Below are 21778 nucleotides of genomic sequence, written 5' to 3'. Positions count from 1 at the left end.
CGGCGCCATCTTGGCTATACCATTATACCAACCAACCAAACGGCGGTAATATTTTGGCAACTTCATTAGTTCTCTTGCGAGTTTCTTATTACAAACAGCATATTTGTCTTGGAATTGCCGGAGCACTAAATTTACGATTTAAAAACACAATAAACATTTACTTACTTGTTGTACTCATCATTTCTCCTTCAAATCACTGATTCCTAACTATTCATTGCGCTAGCTATTTCCGAATGAATTTCTGAGTTGAGAATGCATTTCATTATGTAAGAGAGACCACCTTGTGTTGTAACCACAAGTCTTGTATTCTGTGATTAAGAAAGAGAAGGACGACCGGATGGTGATTACCTAGCAATTCAGGTCAAGCTTTAATTACTTACAAGAGATCCATGCAGGATATCTTTAGTAGTCTTGCTAACGATCTGTTCATGTCAAGTAGCTTGGGGATTGAGATTATTTTTTGACTGGCCTAGATGTCTAACGATTCGCCCTTTATGGTCTTGTAGTAGCTTGTATCTATATAACTGGAATATATCGAGATATTGGTGTTATTTTAAGGAATAGATAAAATATTGTCGAGGTAAGTATTCTGAATTTAGAAATGGACGAAAGGGAAAGAAAGGAGGAAAGAGAGAAAGAAATTAATGGAAAGGGGGAAAGAAATGAAAAAGGAAATAATGCCGAATGAATGAAAGAATGAACGACTGAAGGGAGGTAGAAAAAGAGAGAAAGACCTCCCGCAGAAACTAAGTCAAAAAAGACAAAGGAAGAGAAAAGAAAAAGAAAAGAAAAAGAAAGAAAGAAAGAAAGAAAAAACAAAAAACAAAAACGATTCCCTAAACGGCGTCATCATATCTCGAAGCCCATGCTTCTTGGGACTTGGCGAGATAGTATAGGGGGGTTAGAAAAAAACACTTAATACCTGGGAATGAATCACTTTAAGTAGCAACTTAAATAGTTTTGCCTTGAGCTATCAGTATTGTCTATATTTCATTAAGATCATGCGATTATTGAATTAATATTCAAAGTCAAAAAGACTGATAAAGCACTTTTGAATATAGTAACTCTAGAGTGAGGAATAATTTGAATGAGATCTAACTGGTTCGAATAATTCTCGCTCCTTCGTCAGTACTTTCTTTGCTCTTTTTATACTTCCGAAACAAAGCCAGAAAAATAGACAAATCAAAAGTTCGTCTACCAATCTAAACGAGAGAAAAAACTCGACGACTTGGCTCGAAGTAATTATTATTTTTTCATTCCATGTTGTGAAGTCACGTAATGGCGGCTGAGAGTACAGGCTCAAAGATGAACGGAAACAGTTCTTCGTCGTTTCAAGTCTTTATATTGATCAAACAGGGAAGCTCATCAACCTGGTAGAGCAACATTATAGATATTTAGGTGAGTATGTGTGGTTTCGATGTAAATGGCCCTCTCATTAAGTTGAACTTGCATGTCAGGTTTTTGATCAAGCAGGATGCGATTTTGCCTGACTATCGCAGTGAATATAGCTTTTAGCACACTTAGCTGTGTTCATATACGCTATTCCTTAGAAATGTTTTAGCAGATAGTATTTCTTTCGTTAGGTGAAATAAGATAAGATCAACAAAAACACAATGAAATTCAGTCAACTTCGGAAATATGGTAGTGCTCAGTGTAGTTATCATGTTTTTGACGTCGAAACCTATTATATTGCATGGAAAAACTTTCTCTGTGATAAAGGCAAAATTTGAAGCAAAAATAACATATAATGGAGTAAATTTAGAACATTTTCTCGTTGATTTTCTCCATTTTTTTTTTTTTTTTCCCTGCTGAAAATCGCGTTTTTGAGGTAATTAAATCAGCGTTGACGAAATCAGGAAAAGAATAGTCACATGACAGACTGTAAACTGTCTCTAATTCATTTGGTTTAAGACCTCTGAATCTCAATGAAAGCTACCAGCTTCGATATTTAATTGTATTTGTATAAGATTAAGGGCACCTTAAACTGAACCTGATCTGCAAGCTGCCATTTGACTTCGAGTACCATTTACGCCACATCTTACATACAGTGTCAAACAACATGACTTAAAGTGACTTTGAAACGACAAATTTTCTTCTCCGCACATTTGGAAATTAATTCTACAGAGTTACGGCTACCATTTCACATCGTGCCTTGCTCTAGATAATAGTTTTGAGCGAGAAAAGAAAAGCTGAAAAACCGAGAAATTCCTAGTTCTTAACTGTGACTATTCTTGGTCGGTATCAAACGCTGCAAGGACTTATCACTCGTGGAATCAAAGGTATAAACTTTTATTCTAAACATTTAATAAAATAGGAAGAAAAATAAAAGCAATAGGAATATTACTTTTTGCTTTCTCATAAATATTCATTCAGTATTCAAAACCTAAGCTTACTTAAAATCCTATTTAGATGTTTATTTAGTACGCGAAAGTAAAAAAATAGGAGTTTGAAAGGAAAGACCGGAGCTAGAGAGACCTAAGGAAACTAACTAATTATGCTATCTTAGTTGGTTTTATTTATTTATTTTATATATATCCTGTAGGTTGTATTTTCTTTCCTCATATTAAAACAAGGGCATATATTTTTGATATTCAAACACGCATATGAAATATTTGTTAGAAAGCCAATCATTAAATATTTGAAAGAAAGTTCTTAAGTTTCTTATATCATATATGCAAGAGATATTAGAATTGAAATCAGCCGGCTAGCAAATGTGATGAGTAAAAGAAAATATATTCTCCATCCATCGCATGAAAACAAAAACATAAAAAGATTTCAGCGAGTCTTTGTTTGTATTCATTTCCATTTGTTTTAGATTCTATAAACATTTTCATAGTATAATTATGAAGCAATATTCTACCCGCGCAAATTTCATACGAAGTCCCGAAGTTGCTATGCCGAAATATAATATTTATAATGATTTTCTGACTAAAAAAAAAATTATATATATATATACATCATTCATGCTTTTTTTTTTTGCCGTGAGACCAAAGTTGCTATATAAATCTAGATAGAGTGATCTAGATTTTTTCTCGCGCTAGCGGCGTGAAACCGTACCTGAGTGAAAACGTATTTTTGGAAGTTGATTGACAGCGAAGGCAGAACGATCAATTGTCAAAGTGCTTACCTGGGAAGATGAAATAAACTAACCATGCAATCAATTTTGATGGACATCTGTGATAATGTGTTGAATCCGGAGCAAAAAATATTTTGAAGTCTAGTGAGGGAAATTGATTCTAGATTTATTCTCTCCCCTGACAGAAATTTTAGTGCATTTATTTTCGATCTCTCGCTGTAAACTTCTGTGTGTGAATTTGGAATGTTGTACTTTGGAATAGAAATTTTAAAAATACTTATGATGAAGATGATGATGCGATTAGCTTCTCCTAGATAATCTAAAGCGGGAAGCGACATTTCGTGTATCAAGCCAGTTCCCTTTTCTAATAGACCTCTTTACCTTGGGCGTAAAGTTGACCCATTTCAGATCACGTGTCATTCCCTAGAGTATCATTTCTTTGTTTAATGTTTGACTGAGAAGACACATGAATATGGATACAACTCAGACAAAGAATCTTATTCCCAAAGGAATAACACATGATCTAAAATGGGAAAACATTACGCTTAAGATAAAATGGTCAGTACGTCATAGAGTTTGCGAAAACTGGTTGAATGACGTCACTTGTATGGTTTGACGTGAGGCTTGCGGGTTTTTTATTTTAATTAATGTGGTTTATTGCTCTAACATGTAAATGATTGCCCTTTACTTAAGGATGATTGCACTTCAAACGATAGGCCTCACTTTCGCTATGAGAGCTTGCTGTCACGGACTTCTACTGAAAAAAAAAAAAAATCGCGTGATCGCATGACCATTCGCAATATAATTTCCACCAGTCACGTGACAATGTCCCTCCATTTTATTTGAAAATCAAGTATCTGTACAGCCGCTTCTCACCCCTCCCCCCTACAGAGAAAAACAACGGGAAGACCAACAAATTAACAATTTGGAGAACGTCAGATCCAAATGTGCAAACAGAATACGCGCATGCGCAGTCCCTTCTCTTTCTCGTGACCTGAACTTGTTTTACCTGGAACCTTTTTCCTTGCCACTTGCTATAGAATATGATTCTAATACTGATACGGTAAGCCGCTATAAAACTTTATCAGCCAAATAATTGCAAATCTAAAGAAAATCTTTATCAATACGGAAAGAGGCTAGAATTCAATCGAGACGAAAGAATCGTTATTTTGAAATTTCCTCTTAAAGCAGTTTCTTGTATTTCTATATGACGTCCGAAGAGTTTAAGCCGGAGATATATAAGTAAAAATCAAATAAAGCAGGCAGGATAAGGAGAATCGATCAAAATAATGATTAGATTTATCAGTTTTGACAATCTCTTTAATTGTCAAAAACACCTTTAATTTTAATCTCGTCACGCGATACCATCGATTTTCATTTGAAAATATATTAAACTTTGAGTTCAGGGAGTCTATCTTGTTGTTATAATCTTTTTTTCGTTTTGTTTACTGATTGTAAGGAGATGTTTTTGAATCCTTTTTGTCTTTTCTTTGAGGTCGAACATGTTGGTAAACACTGATCAGTTAAAAGCCTTCCTCCCATTCTGATTGGTTGGTTGCTAGTGTGCACTTGTTCAATCTAATTGGCTTATATGTAAAGAGCTAGGGTGCATTGTAATTGGATGGTCGGTAGAAGAGTTATAAGTTGAATCTAATTGGATGTTTGGTAGAGATTTCAGGTGCATTCTAATTGGATGGTTGGTAGAGGATGTTATAAAGTGCAATCTGATTGGATGATTAGTATAAGGATGATGATTTAAGGTGCATTCTGATTGGCCTAGTTAATTTGGTATTATAGGATATGTTATGACGTGCATTCTGATTAGATGGTCAATAAAGGATTTTTAACGTGCATCCTGATTGGATAGGTAAAAATACATTCTGATTGGCTTGTTAGTAAGGATGTTTTAGCTTACTTGGTCAACTGTTGCCTTAAATCACAAAAAATAAGTTTGCCAAATTTTCAACTTTTGAAAGGCTATAAATAATCTTAATGTAAAGCAAAAACATACCCAACCATTAAAATTTGATTTATCCTTCTAGATTCTGAATTATGAGAGATTTTTTATTTTGGAAAATTTGGAACCGAGCATAGCTGGAATGGACTGGACTTTGATTACCTGGATCGTGCGGATCGTAAAACGTGTTTTACGCCGAATGTGCAGCTTTCATTCTATAATTTTTATCTTAACATTCATAACTAGCAATTTTATGTTGAAACTGTTGAAAAAATCCAAAACAAAAAAATTCTTTTCTTTTTTTTTTTTTTTTTTTTTTTTTTTTTTTGTATTTGGAAAACATTATATTCGATCTTGGATGGCAAAATCTTGCTTCTTTTCTGTTTAGCTCGTTCTCAATACCCTTAACTTTTCTTAAAAACAAAGTGTAACACAGGTGTTTTGAGTTTATTCAATCTTGGTCACGTGGTCTGTTAAATACAACTTTTAATTTTCTCGTCTCTATGGCAACAAGGCTTTTATCCAAACCAACTTAGCGATATAAGACTAATAACCAAAAAAAAAACTGCCCTTTTGAGAGGATATTGGTTTAGTTGCAGACTAGAAGTTCAGTTTTTTCTTTCTTTTCTAGAATTATTTTTGACATAAGTTGGTATATTTGTAATATTTTGTCAGTTAGCCAGACATATTTCAGTTTTGTCGTACATGATGCCATGAAAGCTAGAATTTCTGACTAAATTTTGAAGTTTGTCAAGGACTCTTGTCTTCTAGCTTCCCGTTTTAACCTCAAAAAAATCCCAAATATTGAACTTCCTAACTCATGTTTGATTCAATATTGAGTGAAAAAGGACAGGAAAGAATCGCTTACGTCTTTAAGATGACGATTCTGTTTAAATTACCATTGAATTCTGTAAATGCAATAATGACAAAATGAGTTGGATCATTGGGTGGCGATTGTTCTGGGGATTAGATGCCTGTCGAGCTGTAGATCCTATTTATTCGCAGCCACTAAAGTGGTCACTCATTGATATGCCAAACATCGTCTTCTTGTTGCATAAAAGATGAGCCTTTACTGTAACATGATGACTATTGCTCAGTGAAGACTACAAGCTACCCTCACACTTCGCATAACTGATAACTGAACTAGTCCTGCAGGCAATTTCAAAGGATAACGTTTCTCCCACTTAAACTAAGCTGTATAGAATCCTATAATTCAAGTAAGTAGTTGTTTCCCCGTCTTGATTGAGTATAAACACTTGGTTCGTGTACTTTGAACGCGCTGTGCGAATTTAGATTTTTGATGGACATATATGCTGCCCTTCTATTGATAAGTAGAGTCTTTATGTGCTCAACTCACTCTATACGGATTCTTTTTTCTGAGCTTATTCGATGGAATTCTGGCTACTTTTTGACTAAAGCTAATTGTATTTGAAGATAAAATAATGGCTGGTAAGTAAACAACGTTGCTTTGAAGTAAAACCAAAATGAGCGCTCAACCGCATCAACTATGACCGCTCAGGGGGTTAAAACTAAACTAGGACTTCACACATTCCCCATCTCTTTAACAGCGTATTTTCAAATATATCTCACATTACGGTAAAACAGCTTCCTTGCCTCGGGCAGTAGACGTTTTTTTTTTTTGTTTTGCTGATAAATTAAAAGTCTATTTAGACATGAAGTTTACTCTATCGTCAAACATTTTCAAGAGTGACAGAATTAAAACGACGGCTTACCAAATATTGAAATTTCCTAGCTAAATTTCCATCGAAGCACTTCTATATTAAGTCTGACATTAAAATTACATTACAATAAAGAATCATAGCGTATGTTGTGAAAACTTCATGGAAATTTTTCGTGAGTTTGATATGTTTTTTTTTTTAATCGGCTATATTTAGTTACTGATTCAAGCCATTAAGTTATTGCTGCCTGATGTGCTCAAGATCTTCACACTTTTGACTAATTGCTGCGGTTGTTTAGTTTTTGCAATGATAATGATCTATGGTATCATGCATTATTGCTCTAAAAAAACCTTGGATAGTGAGCTGATAATTTAACTACTGTGCCGAACAATTCTATCAATCTTCATCATCATCGTTTTAAGCAGCCAATCCAACTGTGAACCCGAACTATTAATCGAATCCTAAGTGAAAAACTCCTTACGAGACATGACAATAATTGCTCATGTGTGTCATACAAACTTTTCAGTTCAACTTTAGTTTATGAATAGCTGAAGGCTATGTCTAATAATTATAATTCAGTCAAACTTCTTTGTTCAAATATTTGCATGAAGGAGAGCATTTTTAAAAATTAACCTAAAAGCTTTTTACGACGTCATTTTTGCTTCAAAAATTCTTTTTAGCCATTTTCTTCAGTACAAGGTGAAGCAAATTGCAATTTATCTATCGCTACAACGCGCCATCTTAACTGGTCAAAGAAACCGGACGATTAGTTACCGTACACGAGCACTTTAAACACTTAAGCAAGTAGAATAATAGCCAAAACTATTCATCCACTTTTTTAAGAACTGCCTTCCAAGGAAAATTTTTGCAGTTTGCTATACTGATAATAATAAATATTAATAAATATGAAAACTATTTCTAATATTACTATTAAAAGCATTATATTTATCTTCAGCTATTAATAGTATTACTAATATCATTATTGTTATGCATTTGCACGCCATGTCATAATTGTGAATATCAACTATTAGTAATACTATTATAATATTATTCAGTCATTAATATTATTGCTATTAGTATTACTATCGGTTGTTATCAATTATTATCATTATCATTATTATTATCTTATTATTATTATATATATTTAGATTTTTTTAACTATTATTATTATTATTATTATTAATATGTTTTTATATTAACAATTTTTTTTAATGAAATAGGCTTTATCGATTTGTTTTCCTATATGTGTACGGTAAATTATTATTATTATTATTATTATTATTATTATTATTATTATTATTATTTTAAAATATCTTTCTGTCAGGACAGCGGTTCTCATGTTGATCAGTTTTCTCAAAAATAAATAAATAAAAAGTGCTACGTTTGTTTTCATTCTATGAAGTGTTAAATGAAGCCCAGAATATTGCACTTTTAAGAAAATCAATAAAAGAAATAAAGAAGAAAGAGAGAAGTAAAACAATACGCATGGGAAATAATGAAAACTTTACGACCTCATATCATAAAATCCTCAAAAAAACCTACAAAATTAATTCTATTTCCTGTGACTTTGTTTATTGTTTCCAGCTCTCTTTATTGATTACTCGTGAAATATTTACGTTTAGTGAACGAAAACATCATATTCTAGCATCTTCCTAGGTAATTAAGCAGAGCATTTTGACTTTAGACGTTAAGCTACTATTTAACGTTTAAAGAAAAGAAAAACATCAATTATTACTGACAGTAAACCTATTTTCGATATATTATCATCGCAAATTATATATTTATATATATATTTAAATTCTGTCCAAAAAAAAAAAAAAAAAAAAATCTGTTTTCTAGAAACCATTTTCAACACTAATTTTAGGACGAAAATAATAGTCGTAAGAAGACCTTGTGGAAAAATGAACTTAGATTATATATAGATACAAATACAATTTTACAGTCTTGGTCAAGACATGGCGGGCAGGCATTTGTCCTGAGGGCATCAACAGACAACCTTTCAATGTTTGTTTATGTCTTTTATTGCCTTGGAAACATCAACAAACAGTTAAAGTCTGTGCGTAATAGAAGACGAAGTTTACTAAAAAGATGCTAATATTGTCACCAAGTAATCTTTAAGCCTTTGAAAGAGTGACTTCGGCGTTAGAAGTCGGTACGCTTTGAAGTTATAAGGGTTTTTTTTCCTAGTGCTCTCATCGTCCTTTACTGATTGCCTCTTTTCTAGTTACTCCTAAAACTTCCTAATCCAAACGAAAGGCATACATTTTCCTTGAAAAAGAGATAGAAAATCCTATTTCCATTATGTAAAATAAAAGAGCAACATGACTAAATCAATTCACTACTCTCGAAAAGACGATTCATAAACTTGACTTGAAATATCGTATGTGACAGTGATGGTGGTGTTGCCGGAAAACCTGCGAGATATATCTGTTCTTTTATCAGATTTGATGCAAAACACGCCGATTAGATTGTCGCAGCTGCTCTGAGAAGATCGAGCCAGCTCAGTAGTATTCTATTCTCTTACCATTTCCTCATTAGACGTAGGTTTTTGCTGTCCAATGAATAAGTTGATTCTAAACTTGTGCTATAGTCGTTTGCATTTGGCCTTCTTTAATAGCTCGAGGGAGTTTTCGTAAAGCATTAAGCTTAGATTCTACTGAAAAAAATGGAAACACAGTGGGTTTCAACAGATACGGGTAAGTGGAGTTGCTTTCTAGTTTTCGGAGCAAGCGACAGCAAGGCGTCTATAAACGTATGCTATTCAAAAACATTGAAAAAAATAAATAAAGACTTTAAGACTCCGTGACCACTTTAAAAAATTTTTCATGAAAATTAGCTTGCATATCTGTTGTATCAAGAGAGTATGAAGTACTTAATTTATACTTGTTTGGTTGTATTTATGTTACGTTTGTCAGTTGTCTCATCGTATTTTTATGTAAAAAGCTTGAAATGAAATCTTTCTTTGTTGCAACTATAACCGAAAGTTGGCTTAGAGTTTGGTGTAAGCTTTACTAATCCGACATAAATAATTGTACAGTATCCGATGTCCTTAAGGACGGCAGACAGCCGCATAATGGCGCATATTGCTTTTTGATCAATCACATGAACAACCCGGAAACATTTTCTTGAACAAATTTCCGAAAATGGCCGTAAAATTTCAAACTAAAAAAATCAAATGTTTCTCTATGTTAATAATATTTATAAAATCACTATATTTTTTATGTATGAATCTAATTTCTTTTTAAAACGTAGCTCAAATTCTTGGACATTGATTTTCCCCGCCTTTTTCCAAAAACGATACGCGCATGTGCATACGTAAATTTGCATAGATAATAATCCATTATTTTTTAAAACATTTCCAATATACCCCCAATTTAATAGATGATTGTAAAACTGCGGGAAAATATTTTCACGGGTTTTGTAATTTCAAAACCTTCATGATATGATAGATTAATTAATGGATGATTCGTCAGATCACGTGACTTTTAAATATTTAAAAGCAGGGAAAATGGTAGTTTCTATTGGCCAAACATTTGTACTCTTGATGGAGTGATTATATCAGCCTCGATCAAAACTATGAGGCCTCGATCTTTTATTGATTTTTATTGTTGTTTTTGCTCATATTGATTCAGAAAGGCGGATACGATTGACAAGAATCCGTTAAACGAAATATTCTGACATAAAAAGTTAAAATAAAAGATTCTCAGTATATTGCTTGAGTATGTTGGACTTACATATATTCTTAAATTATCGTTTGGTTGTTTCGCCATCATGTCTGGACAAACTTTAAATTACTTGTATTGAATATTTAAAACGTTTCAACACTTTTAAAGCCTTTGTATATTTACACTATATAAGCAAGATTTATCTGTTTTGAAAGCTAATATTTCACAAGATAAGACCTTAGGGAAACTAAACGCGTTAAGTAGTAATATATTGGTAGCATTTGAAAGTATTTTATACTTGATTTATTCACTTTTGTTTACGATAAAAATAGCATAAAAATATTTTGTTATTGTCGAAGAATACTCACTTTGAACATTCACCTGTGATTCGTGTCAAAAAGATATAACTAGCTAAAAACTAGTGTGAGCTGCGTCGGTGTTTCTAATGAAACAGTAATGATGAAAAGGTAAATTATACACCGTGAAAAGATGAAAAAACTTACTGACGTTTCGGACGCTTGTCCTTCGTCGGAGACAAGTATCGATGTACTAAGTTTCTCTGTCAGTGATTAAAGTTGAGTTTACCTGGCGATGCAACTTGAAACTGTTAAAGTAGGTGAATGGTTTGATGAGGTGAGTTGCCGATCAATTACCTATCAAAACGAGAGAAAATTTGACGTTATTCAGTCTCTAATATTTATCTCAATAAGAAAAACAAGAGGTTAAGGACTTCCGCGGAAAAACATTTCCCGTGTTTATCCCTCAATATTCTTGAATCCAGTTCTGCAACCGATTTAATTCGACTCAAATTTATTCAGAAATTCAGTCAAATAACATTTGGAGAAATAACAAGATGAAAAACCCTAACAATGATAGCGCCAAATTCGTGTAAGATATATATCTCAGGAGAAGAATAACAGCGAAAGCAATTGAAGGAAATGAAATTGAGCGGAGAACAAAAAATTAAAGAGTTTTTAATAGATTCTGGAAAACGATTTCCTCCAATTCCAGTCTATTAAAGATTTCTTTTCTATTTCAAATTTGCGCGAGGCTATTTAAGCTGGTACAAATTCATTTCCCGCCATTTTTTTCCGCGCGTTTTCCCACCATTTTTCACGCGCGTTTTCCCGCGCGTTTCCCGGTGGAAGCAGTCATTTGATTCTTACCTACTATATACGGTACACATTCACCATTTTTATCTTATACACATTTACAGATCAGATTAAACCGATATACACACACATTAAGAAAATTGAAAATTGTATAAAATAAGCATCCCTTATCTAATATAATCACATCGTAATGTTGAATTGTAAACGTGATGTGTTATAGCAAACATTTTCAGTTAAATTTTGTGTCCGCTCTACGTAATTATAATGGACGATAGCGTTGCTCGTCCACTGAATTTTCCATCCATCATGCAGCTTTACGGCAGTTCTAAATTTAACAATCAAACGCCTTTTCTAGCTCTGTAGTTGTTTCATTATTTTTTTACTAAAAAGATTACCATCGACGTAGAAAATTATGAAGCACTCTATGAGTAAACACCTGATGCTCCGTTCCCTGTCTTAAACAGCCAACTGTTCCCCTCTCCTTCCCCCATGGGAAAGTAGACCATTTAAAGCCAAGGTTATTCCGTGCATTTCATACATCATGGCAAAGATAACCAAGACCACAAACCTATAGTCAAAACATGATGGTGCTAGTGGGAGGCTCAGAGATATTCAATCTAATCATTCTGCTCTTTTTCAATCTAATTGTCTATAGAAAAAGATATGTGATGCCCAAAATGATTAAACGTTTGCAGATTCTGCTGTTTTAAGAATTTCTTTTTGTTTTGATGTTGATAAAAAGCTAGGTCTTGTTTTCAATCTCCCCAAGGAGTGTTTGTCATTTTTTTAAATGTTATTAAAAATGAAGTCGTTATGCATGTTGGTGGCGAGAAATTGAAGTGAAGATAAATCATCCATCCCTCCCAAAAAAGATCAACTTTCCCCTCTGACGTAAAGAATAGCATAGTACACGTTTTACTGTTAAATGTTCTAGATGGGTTTCGAGTTTAAGGTAAGAATTTTGCATATCAAAGAGAACGAACACGAGACCTTTATATAAGATCGGATTTACCACTATTATCACCAATTATCCAATCTAATTGATTTTTTAAGCTTTTAAATTCAAAACAATACTTTTTGAAAGACATCATGATTTAAGGACTTTTGGACCTGTGAGAAAGATTAATCCTTTCTTGTTCTTGTTTTCATCAAATAAGACCTCTGTGGGCTCGTTAAGCTATAAGTAAGACTATACTGCTTGAAGTTTCTTACTCGCATTCAACTGCCAAAAAAATCGTAAGGCTAATAAAAAAGCAAAAATATCTCATCACTTCGGCATAACAACAGGAACCGACATTGACTTGAGAGAAAATTAAGCGCAAAATGGTTGTATTCAATAAACGGATTTATTCAAAATAAATCATTGACCAACATAAATAATTCAAAGCCTGATAGCCTTTGTGGTCGCAAAGTGCATTTAAGGCTATTTGTGTGGTCATCGTGGAATTACATTTTAGTGGAATTTCCGAGAAGTTAGGAAGATTTTATTGGCTTTAGATAATTCGTGGTTAGAAAAAGACAAAACCAATATTAAAACCGGCGTAAAGAAACTACATGTTAATCTGACAAGCTAGTTTGAAGACTGCATGTCTTTTATTGAGGTATGTTTAATTTTAGCTCGTTTTGTTCTTAAGTGAGCGGTTTTTAGTATTTTTCGTCGGTTGCTTTTGCTATACTTTGGTACTATTTTAATTCCGTAACGAATGATAATAGAAATATCGTGTTTGAAAATTATTATTTAGTATTTCAAAACATTTATATATGAAAGAACTTAACATCAACCATTAAAGAAAGGCAAAAACTTTGGCTTTAAGCTACTGACAAAAATTCCTAAACCTGACAAAATTTAAGAGACCTTTGGTATACAAGGTATTGGTAGAACCTAAAGTGTATTTCGGCGAAGAAACATTCGCAATTTCAACACAGTATTTTAGTGTTTTGACAGATTTAGTGCTTGGCAAATATAATCAGTGTAGATGAAAAAACGTAATGATTCATCAAGGGACTAAAAACCTCTCTCCCCTCCACCGTTAAATATTTAGTGACTGATCGATTAATGTTGGCTATAGACTTACTAGAATTTGCTGTATGAAAGGAAGGAAGGAAGGCAAGATAATCGATATTTTTATTAATCTTTTGTGTAAGTAAAGCTAATTTAAATTCTGATCAGGATAAGAAGCTTCAAGTTTTGCACATGTACTTCAGTATAAAATATAAAACCCACGAACGGTGGTCAAATTTCTTGACTTTTATTTGTATTACTGAGATTTAACGAGTCTTATTTGACGATGAACTTCCGCTGAGCGCCCGACAAGCTTCCAAGAAAGATCTAGTATTGTCAGTATACGTTTTTCATTGCTAACCAAGAGACTGAACACAGGCTTCAGCGCAGACCAAAAGAAATAGATCGATGCTCAATCACTAGACAATAATCAGGTTTGCGTTGTCAACATCTAATATATGCGATGAGATAATAATAGATTATTAATAGATAATATTTGTGTTTTCAGGTACTTGATGTCGCCCCAGCGGTATAAAGCAAATGTGTCATGCGCATTGTTGTACTCGCACTGATCGTGAAGGTTATTCTCTCTCAACTTTCGCATGTTCAGTCACACGTCTCCTTGAACACACGGCATCTGAGATTCGATAACAACTGTTTTACGATGATCGACTCGAACCCGCACAGGTAAGCACTGAAAACTAACTCTATTAATGCACTTCGTTTGCATTTTGTGCCCTTCGTAGCATATTTCAACCCTTTACTACTCGTCCCTGTCCTTTGCTACCCTTCAGCACCGGCTTTCATGTCCCACGATGAACATGCGCGCTCATTTGAAAACCTAGACTGGAAGACTCAAACATCTGCACGTCAAAGAATTGTCAGTACATTAGATTGAAATACTTTACTGGGGTCACAAAAAAGGGGGAAAAATCCCGGCTATAAGCCAGTCGTAATTTTAGAGAAAAGATTCTTGTGGTCGAAGCTGCAAAGTCTAATAAAAATATTTATGTATTGTCACCTTATGACGGTCGAGTTTTTTGAGGTTTCTTTTTTCTTCAATTAGTGATCAAATTTCACGGTGTGGCCGGCTTGACTTCCTTTATTTTGGAGACAAACGGAAATAAAGTTTTGTTTTTAACCTTTTTTGAACTCAAACAAGCTAGTTAATTAAGTAATCTTGACTAAAATATGACTGGAAGTGATGTAATGATAATAACCAGAAAGTTTTCGAGTCCTAGTCCTGCAAATGTTTTGATAAAATATAAATTTGCTTTTAAAGTACACTTTAGTTGTAGGTATCAATCATCTCATAGCGTGACCTTCGTCCTGATATAGCGTGACCATCTCCACCCTATTTTCCCCTCACCGGAAGCTTAAGCGATATGCACTCGCCCGTCTTGTCTGACGACTGACGATCCACAGATCACTAACAGATGGCTCAACAGTTTATTTTGAGCTATCGGAATCGTATTTGCCTCACCTCTTTATTTTTCATTCTTTTTAGAACCAAAGAAACGCCATTTTTAGTCCAAGAAAACAAACATGAATCAAAGGAACTGAGAGACGAAGAAAACGGATCGATTACGAAACAGAAAGGCGACGAAATTCTATTAGATAACCACCAAATGTCTATAAATTACTGGAATGAAAGTAAGTCTTTTAGGATATATTTTGAGTAAATTGATTGAGTTTAAGTAATTAAATTTTTAATGTTTTGCTTCACAGACGTGTGAGAGAGATATTGTGTGTGATTTGTATTGCCTTAGTTCGTTGTTTTCATTTCTGGAGAAGGTATAAAATGCTGTTGTGTTGAGAGAGTTGAATTAATTTTATTTGAAAAGCGCACACCTTCATCAATAAAATATTTTAAAATTTGCTCGATAAAAGAAAAAAAAAAAGAAAAAAAAAGAAAAAGAAAAAAAGTTATCGCAAATCTTTGATAACAATTTGCAATAAAAATACAAATCTTAAAAAGATTGAAACTACATCGTATGAACTCGATTGAGCTCACAAATCGTGGCTGGTGAAACAAGCATTAATGTTGTTTTTGTTAGACTGGAATGTTTTTTTTGATCGCGCGTGTTTGTGTGTGTGTACTCTCGTCTACTTCTGGTCCTTGTCCAGCAGAACACGAGTGGGGATATGTTAAAGGGGAATTTGTCACGTACTTATCGTGGGCGTTATTAAATATAAATATGAAAATGGCGTTTTTGTAGTTGACTGCGTCAAGCACTCACAAGACCCCTTTTTCTTTCAGATTTAGGAATTCAACAAAATTGTTTGATAGAGACCAAACTTAACGTCACCGAGAACTACTCCATGTTGGATTTGTACAAGTTTTTGTTGAGCGGTTCATTCAAGATTATTTATAATTTCTCAAGAACGGATTCGTTACTCATCAAAATTCTACTTCTCGTTGTAATCCGTCTCTTGTTCAAAGGTTCTTGTCAAACTGAACTTCAATGCTTATCTTTCGCTTTTCTAAACTTGGATTTGTCTTTTGCTACCCTCATTTCTCCGTCGCCATCTTTTTCTACGTCATGGGAAACATCGTCAATATCAAGCCATGTAGGAAGCCATTTGAATGCTACGCATCTGGGGAGACTAGTTATGAGTAATTCAGTTCAAGTATTGCCTAGTGTTAATGCTAAAAGTTTAAAGGAATCTTTGAAAACCGCAAATAAGTTGTCTTATGATAGAGGTAAGAAGAGGAGATGAGAAAAAGTGACCATTTTTCAGTTGCAAGGGTTTGGATGAATAATTTTTGTCTTGGATCTTCAGCGAGGTAGATATTTGAGTCCAGAGGCAGAAAGCCATGCGCAAAAAACAATTTAAGTGCACAAAAACCATTTGAGTGCACAGCAACCATTTGAGTGCACAGAAAACCATTCTAGTGCAAAGAAAGCCATTTGAGTGCGACAAAACCCATTTGAGTGCACAGAAAACCTTTGAGTGCACAGAAAACCATTTGAGTGCACAGAAAACCATCCCGGTGCGCAGAGATCCATTACAGTGTTGTTATTGATCATAATCTTTTTTTTTTTTTTTTTTTTTTTAAATAATCTTTATTCCATTCATCAAAAAAGAAAAAGAGAAAATTATTTACAAATACATAAATACATATATAAATACATATATAATGATCATAATCAATCGCTTCGCTTTCTTTCAGGAGAGTGTGACATGGGCTGGATTCAATTTGAAAGTTATTGCTACTTCCCTTCGAATGAACCAATGATATTCAATCATGCGCAGAGAGCATGTTCCTATCGCGCCGCTAATCTAATATCAATTACAAACAAGAGTGAAAACGACCTCATTTTTAACATTTCGAGAGATTATTTTGGATTTCCCAAAAATACTTTTGTGTGGCTTGGAATGGAGCGCCGAGAAGCAACGTCCAAACTTCACTGGATCGACGAAAATAAGTTGGATTATCAAAACTGGATCTTGGGAGAGCCGGATGCTAACGGCGCATGCGTACAAATGATTATTAAAGGATTGTGGGAAGATTGCACGTGCATGGAGAAAAACTATTTCATTTGTAAGAAACGTGAGTTGAGGTCGTTATAACTTGGTTAGGCATTAATATTTCATCTTTCAAACATTTCATCAAAATTCACAAACGACATTCATTAATGTGACGTTAGGGTAACCCTGCTCCCAATGGACACTAGAATTATACGCCCTTTCTGAGTTCGATAAACCGGATGCATTGTGGTCCAGCTTCGCTACGAAGAACACCATATAAGGCTTGATGGACAAAAGATGTTTGTAGCTAGATCATAATACAGCATGTTCGCTATTTCAGAAAAGGTCTAGAACTTAGCCCTAGCATCTTTAGAATCACTCTGCCTTGTCGTCTACGATCAGAAGCCGCCAAACTTTGCTCAAAGTCAAAAAGTTGATAATAGAGAGTTTTAGATTGACTTTTTTTCTCCCCGCAAACGGCAAACGTGACCACGTTTTCATAGTTTTCGTGTGTTTTACTTTACCTTTTACAAACCTTCTCACCGCAATACGCAAGCGCAAATACTCTTTTGTTTTTCTACTACTTGGCCTTTTTTGCGGTTCTTTTAATTCAGTAATTTAAAAGAATTTTTTACTGGTCAACTGACGTTTCACGTTTGCCGTGAACGTAAATCTAAAACTCTCTAATGTTCAAGTGATTGTCACGCGTATGGTATCACGGCAACCATGTTGTAGGGCAAAACCCCCAGAAATATTCTCCTTTTTGTAATGGAAAAACAACATTGCATTGTTCCTGCCCTCCAACATGGCTGCCGTAAAACTCCTATTCTTTATTTTTGTATTTCTGCAGGTAGTTCTTATCCTCCTCCATACTCCAGGTCAACAGAACTTGGTATTCTCATCGGGATTCCATTCACCTTCGCCTTCATCGTTCTCTTTGTCGTAACAATACTCATCTTCAAAAGCATCCGAGACGCCGATGATACGTTCTACGGTTACGGTAAAAACCGGAACAAGGAAAAGATGCACGCTGCCATCGTCAACGTCACAGCAAGTATTGCGCATGTCTCGGCCGAGGCCACCAAGTCGCATCGAAACGAGGCAAACCCGCATAAACAAACGTCAAGGTCTTCTTCTAGGTCCCAGTCTCTGCCCTCCTCGCGTGTTAACCCAGCCGTTGATGTTTCTGATACTGGGTCCCAATCACCAATCCCTCAGTCGTCGGAACCAAGGATCAAAGTTTCAGACGCAGAGGCTCAGTCACATGACAATCTGGGGGTCGATGTCTACGATATTTTAAACTTTCCTGTTCAAAATCGTAAAAATATGAATGGTAATCGTAGTGTTCCTGCGGAACATCGAGGTAGGGTTGATTTGGAAGAGATTGAATTGCAAGCATGCGGTTCTGCTGTCAGCCTGGACAGGGAACCTTCTCGATTCCAATCCACTACCAGCTTATATCATCTAGTTTCTAAATCTTATATTAAACCGAAAAGTCGAAAGCTGCGTGGCCTGAGGAAACCAGAAGCAATTATACGACCTTCTGGGAAAGAAGGAGTCTACAGAAAAAAGACTTCTGTCTAATTTACGCGTCACGTGATCGATACGTGATTTGTCTTTTGTAATCACGTGATAATCCTCCAGCAAATAGGGGGGCGTTTGTTTACGTGTTAGCATGTGACAAGCACCAAGTACGCACGTGATCAATACGTGGTCAATCCCCATGTTAGCACGTGACAAGCACCAAGTACGCAGGTGATCAATACTCGATCAATCCCATGTTAGCACGTGACAAGCATCAAGTACGCACGTGACCAAATCTCAATGTCAGCACATGACAAACACAAAGTAAGCACGTGATAACCACCTAGCAAGCATGATGAATATGTCATGTACTTTAAAACCTTGCGTCCACCACAAGACATCAAATATATTTAAAATTGATTTCTGAGCACATGTAAGAATTATCACCCCACATATTCACATCGATATTTTGATAGCATTTTATAGATACAGCAGCGCATGCGCAATACACTTTATATTTAATATAGCTTACAGTTTATATTTAATTACAAGACTCAGCCTCTTTCACATTTCCACGCGCATTCACTAGCTTCGATTCAGACCACGAGTCAATCCCTTGAGAATTATATTCTTTGTTTGTGTTGTATCCATTTTGATGTGCCTTCTCGTGTGTAACCGTTAAACAAAGAAATAATACTCTATAGAATGACAGGAGGTCTGAAGTGAGAAAACATTACGACCAAGTCATAAGGTCTGTTTGGTTACATATTCCGTATTCCTTCAAGCAGAAGGCTTCAAGAATGGAGATTGTTCGTAAATTTCTAAAGTGAAAATTCTACGAAGAATACTGATTATAGTACAACAATATTATAGGCAATTACGAGGACTAACTTTTATCGAACCAATGAGAGAAAAGAATATTTAACTTCAGGTTAAATGTCGCAGAATTGCAACAATTGTACATTAATTATTCGTTAATTTATTTTGACCTTAGATACAGATGTGTATATTTTGTCGTAAATAAACGATCTTTTCTTAATACTCTGGTCATTTTGTTGTGTAAAACTAATTACGCATGTGCTCTCCTTGAATTGCAATGTTTGTGAGCCTGAATGGACACAGAAACCCCTGTGAGGATCTAAAAAAAGCTAGTGTTTTAGGTTTTACGACTAAAGGAAAGCCGGAGAAATACCCTGCGAGCAAGGATAGAAAAGGACCGGAGGGTACCGGAGAAAAAAACCGAATCAATGGAGAGCAGCAACGAACTCGATAGACTCGTGTGATGCCGAGTTCAGGAATCAAACCCGAGACCCCAAGGTGAGAGGCGAATGCGCTAACGCCATGCTAACCTTGATTCCCTGAAACTTCATATTTATACACCTATTTCAAAAAACGTTGTCATCGACAAAGGCGATAGGCGATAGGTCATTCCGACATGGAAATGGTTTCGTTGAATACAAAGAACATTGAATCAGTCTCAGCACGAAGGTCCATGTTCTTGACGAGAATAAGAAGCAGAAACACAAGTCATTCCATCTATTCTTGGATCTTGGAATGACATATATCCTATAGCTTTTCGCCTATCGCCTGTTGCCTATCGCCTTTGGCGATGACAACGTTTTTTGAATTAGGTGTATATGAAACAGCAGCGGTGTTATCTACTTGTTGGCATCAGAATTATTACGAACAAAGTCATTAGCATTCGCTGGTCGCACGAACAGCAATAACATTGGTGCGACCTTGTTAGCTGAGTTCGATAGTTCAGTCTCATTGCTAAATCTCTTTGAAAAATGAAGTCGAAATATCTTGATAAACTCTCGTTTGAAGGATCGGTTAAGTATGCCATAAATAAAAGGATTAATAGAACTACTTCCATAACCCATGTAGATGTAAAATAAATAAACCTCGCGAGGGTTGTTTAGGGCATGGTTAGAGAAGGTGTCAATCATGTCGACGACAGCTACTGGCGTCCAACACGCGACAAAGCCAAGAACAGTAGCGAAAAGTGCTTTGGTGATGTTGACATCCTCCACGTTCATAGACAGCCCGCCGCCCGTGGATCCGGAGTTGTTCCGTTGGTTGGCCATCAATTCCTTCGTGTGGTTTTTCACTGTAGCGAAGATTCTATAGTAGCAGAATAAAGTGATGAGAGTTGGGATAGTAATGTAGCAGATCTTGAGGAAGATAGTGTAGATGTAGGCGGCTAATGGCGTAGAGTAGTCGATGTATGAGAACACTTTCCCGTAATGGAAAGTATATTTGGCAAAGCCGAAGATCAATGGCAAACACGCACCAAATGTGGCAAGAACGACGATCATTACCAACGACAGAACAGTACTCTGAAGAGATTGAAGGTACTTCCGGAACAATACCGGTTTGACAATCCGGTTTATTGCCATTGCTGTCATAGTTTGAAGCGAGGCGAGAGACAAGAAGAACGAGAAAAATCCCTGGAATTGTACAGCATTTTCGCCGTGAGCGAAGTTTGCAGTGATGAAGACTTCAACTGACAACGGCATACAGAGTATCGCCATTAAAATATCAAAAATGGCTAATGCAATGATGTACAAGTTTGGAACTGTTCGCAGCTTCTTGCTTCGATACACGGCCCAGCAAACCATGAGGTTGCCTAGCAACGCCGTGACGGTAATCGTAACCATGACTATTGTTTCCAAGGCAACGAGAGCTGGACTTCGTGCAGCCATTTGTTTTTTGTATATCTCTGTGTTGAACATCCTTCTTTCTTCCTTTTTCTTATCAATTATATCTTCTCTTTTATAACAAGTTTTACTAAAAAGAAGAAAAAAACATATTAGTTAGATTCATAGTAAAACTGCTAAACGTTTGCGACAAAAATGTTGAAAATTAGTTTTCTTTTAAGATATCACATGATTTATTGTGAAATTATTGTTAAAATTAATGCATTTTTAACAGTGGAAACCATGCAATAGTATTGGAAAATACAAATGCTGGATTATTCTTATCCATTAAAAAAATATCATATATATATATATATTTTTTTTTTTTAATTTAAACACATTTTTTCTAAGAATTAACCCATGAGAGAAACACTCGTCTGGGAGGTACAGGTGAAACAGGTCGAAATAAACTAACAAAAAATTACAGAACTACAGAAAATATTCACAGAAATACAATTACAAAAACTATTAGTTACAGTCTTAAGGCCTTAAAAATTATCTAGCAAAGAAAAAAACAAAGAGCAAAAATTAAAGAAATAACTTTATTGACAATAATAATTAACTAATAATTCATTATAATATGAGACGTG

General features: G+C 35.0%; 2 protein-coding genes across 5 annotated transcripts; one reads left to right on the top strand and one right to left on the bottom strand.

The window, feature by feature from the left end:
• Positions 1-1286: 1286 nt before the first annotated feature.
• Positions 1287-19528, top strand: LOC116293796 (uncharacterized). Of its 4 annotated transcripts, XR_016118909.1 has the most exons (7): positions 6063-6250; positions 14000-14178; positions 14999-15144; positions 15752-16195; positions 16667-17047; positions 17816-18664; positions 18721-19528. XR_016118909.1 is itself a non-coding variant. In XM_031701274.2 (6 exons), exons 2-6 carry the CDS (start codon positions 14039-14041, stop codon positions 18547-18549), a joined length of 1845 nt encoding a protein of 614 aa, XP_031557134.2. In that variant the 5' UTR covers positions 1287-1398; positions 14000-14038; the 3' UTR covers positions 18550-19528. The 4 variants fall into 4 exon arrangements, 3 of the variants coding, with proteins under 3 accessions (XP_031557134.2, XP_031557133.2, XP_031557135.2); XM_031701274.2 differs by lacking the exon at positions 6063-6250 and adding an exon at positions 1287-1398 and having other exon boundaries at positions 17816-19528; XM_031701273.2 differs by having other exon boundaries at positions 17816-19528.
• On the bottom strand, positions 18862-21274 carry LOC116293780 (melatonin receptor type 1B-B-like). Its single transcript, XM_031701248.2, has one exon. It carries the CDS (start codon positions 21222-21224, stop codon positions 20148-20150), a length of 1077 nt encoding a protein of 358 aa, XP_031557108.2. The 5' UTR covers positions 21225-21274; the 3' UTR covers positions 18862-20147.
• Positions 21275-21778: the final 504 nt, after the last annotated feature.

The sequence above is a fragment of the Actinia tenebrosa genome, unplaced genomic scaffold (assembly GCF_029948245.1).
Source record: "Actinia tenebrosa isolate PJP-AT-01 unplaced genomic scaffold, QUT_ActTen_1.0 PGA_scaffold9__36_contigs__length_13948895, whole genome shotgun sequence".
Taxonomy (NCBI): domain Eukaryota; kingdom Metazoa; phylum Cnidaria; class Anthozoa; order Actiniaria; family Actiniidae; genus Actinia; species Actinia tenebrosa.
The sequence above is the reverse complement of the archived record's forward strand: the minus strand, read 5'-3'. Positions and strand labels throughout refer to the sequence as shown.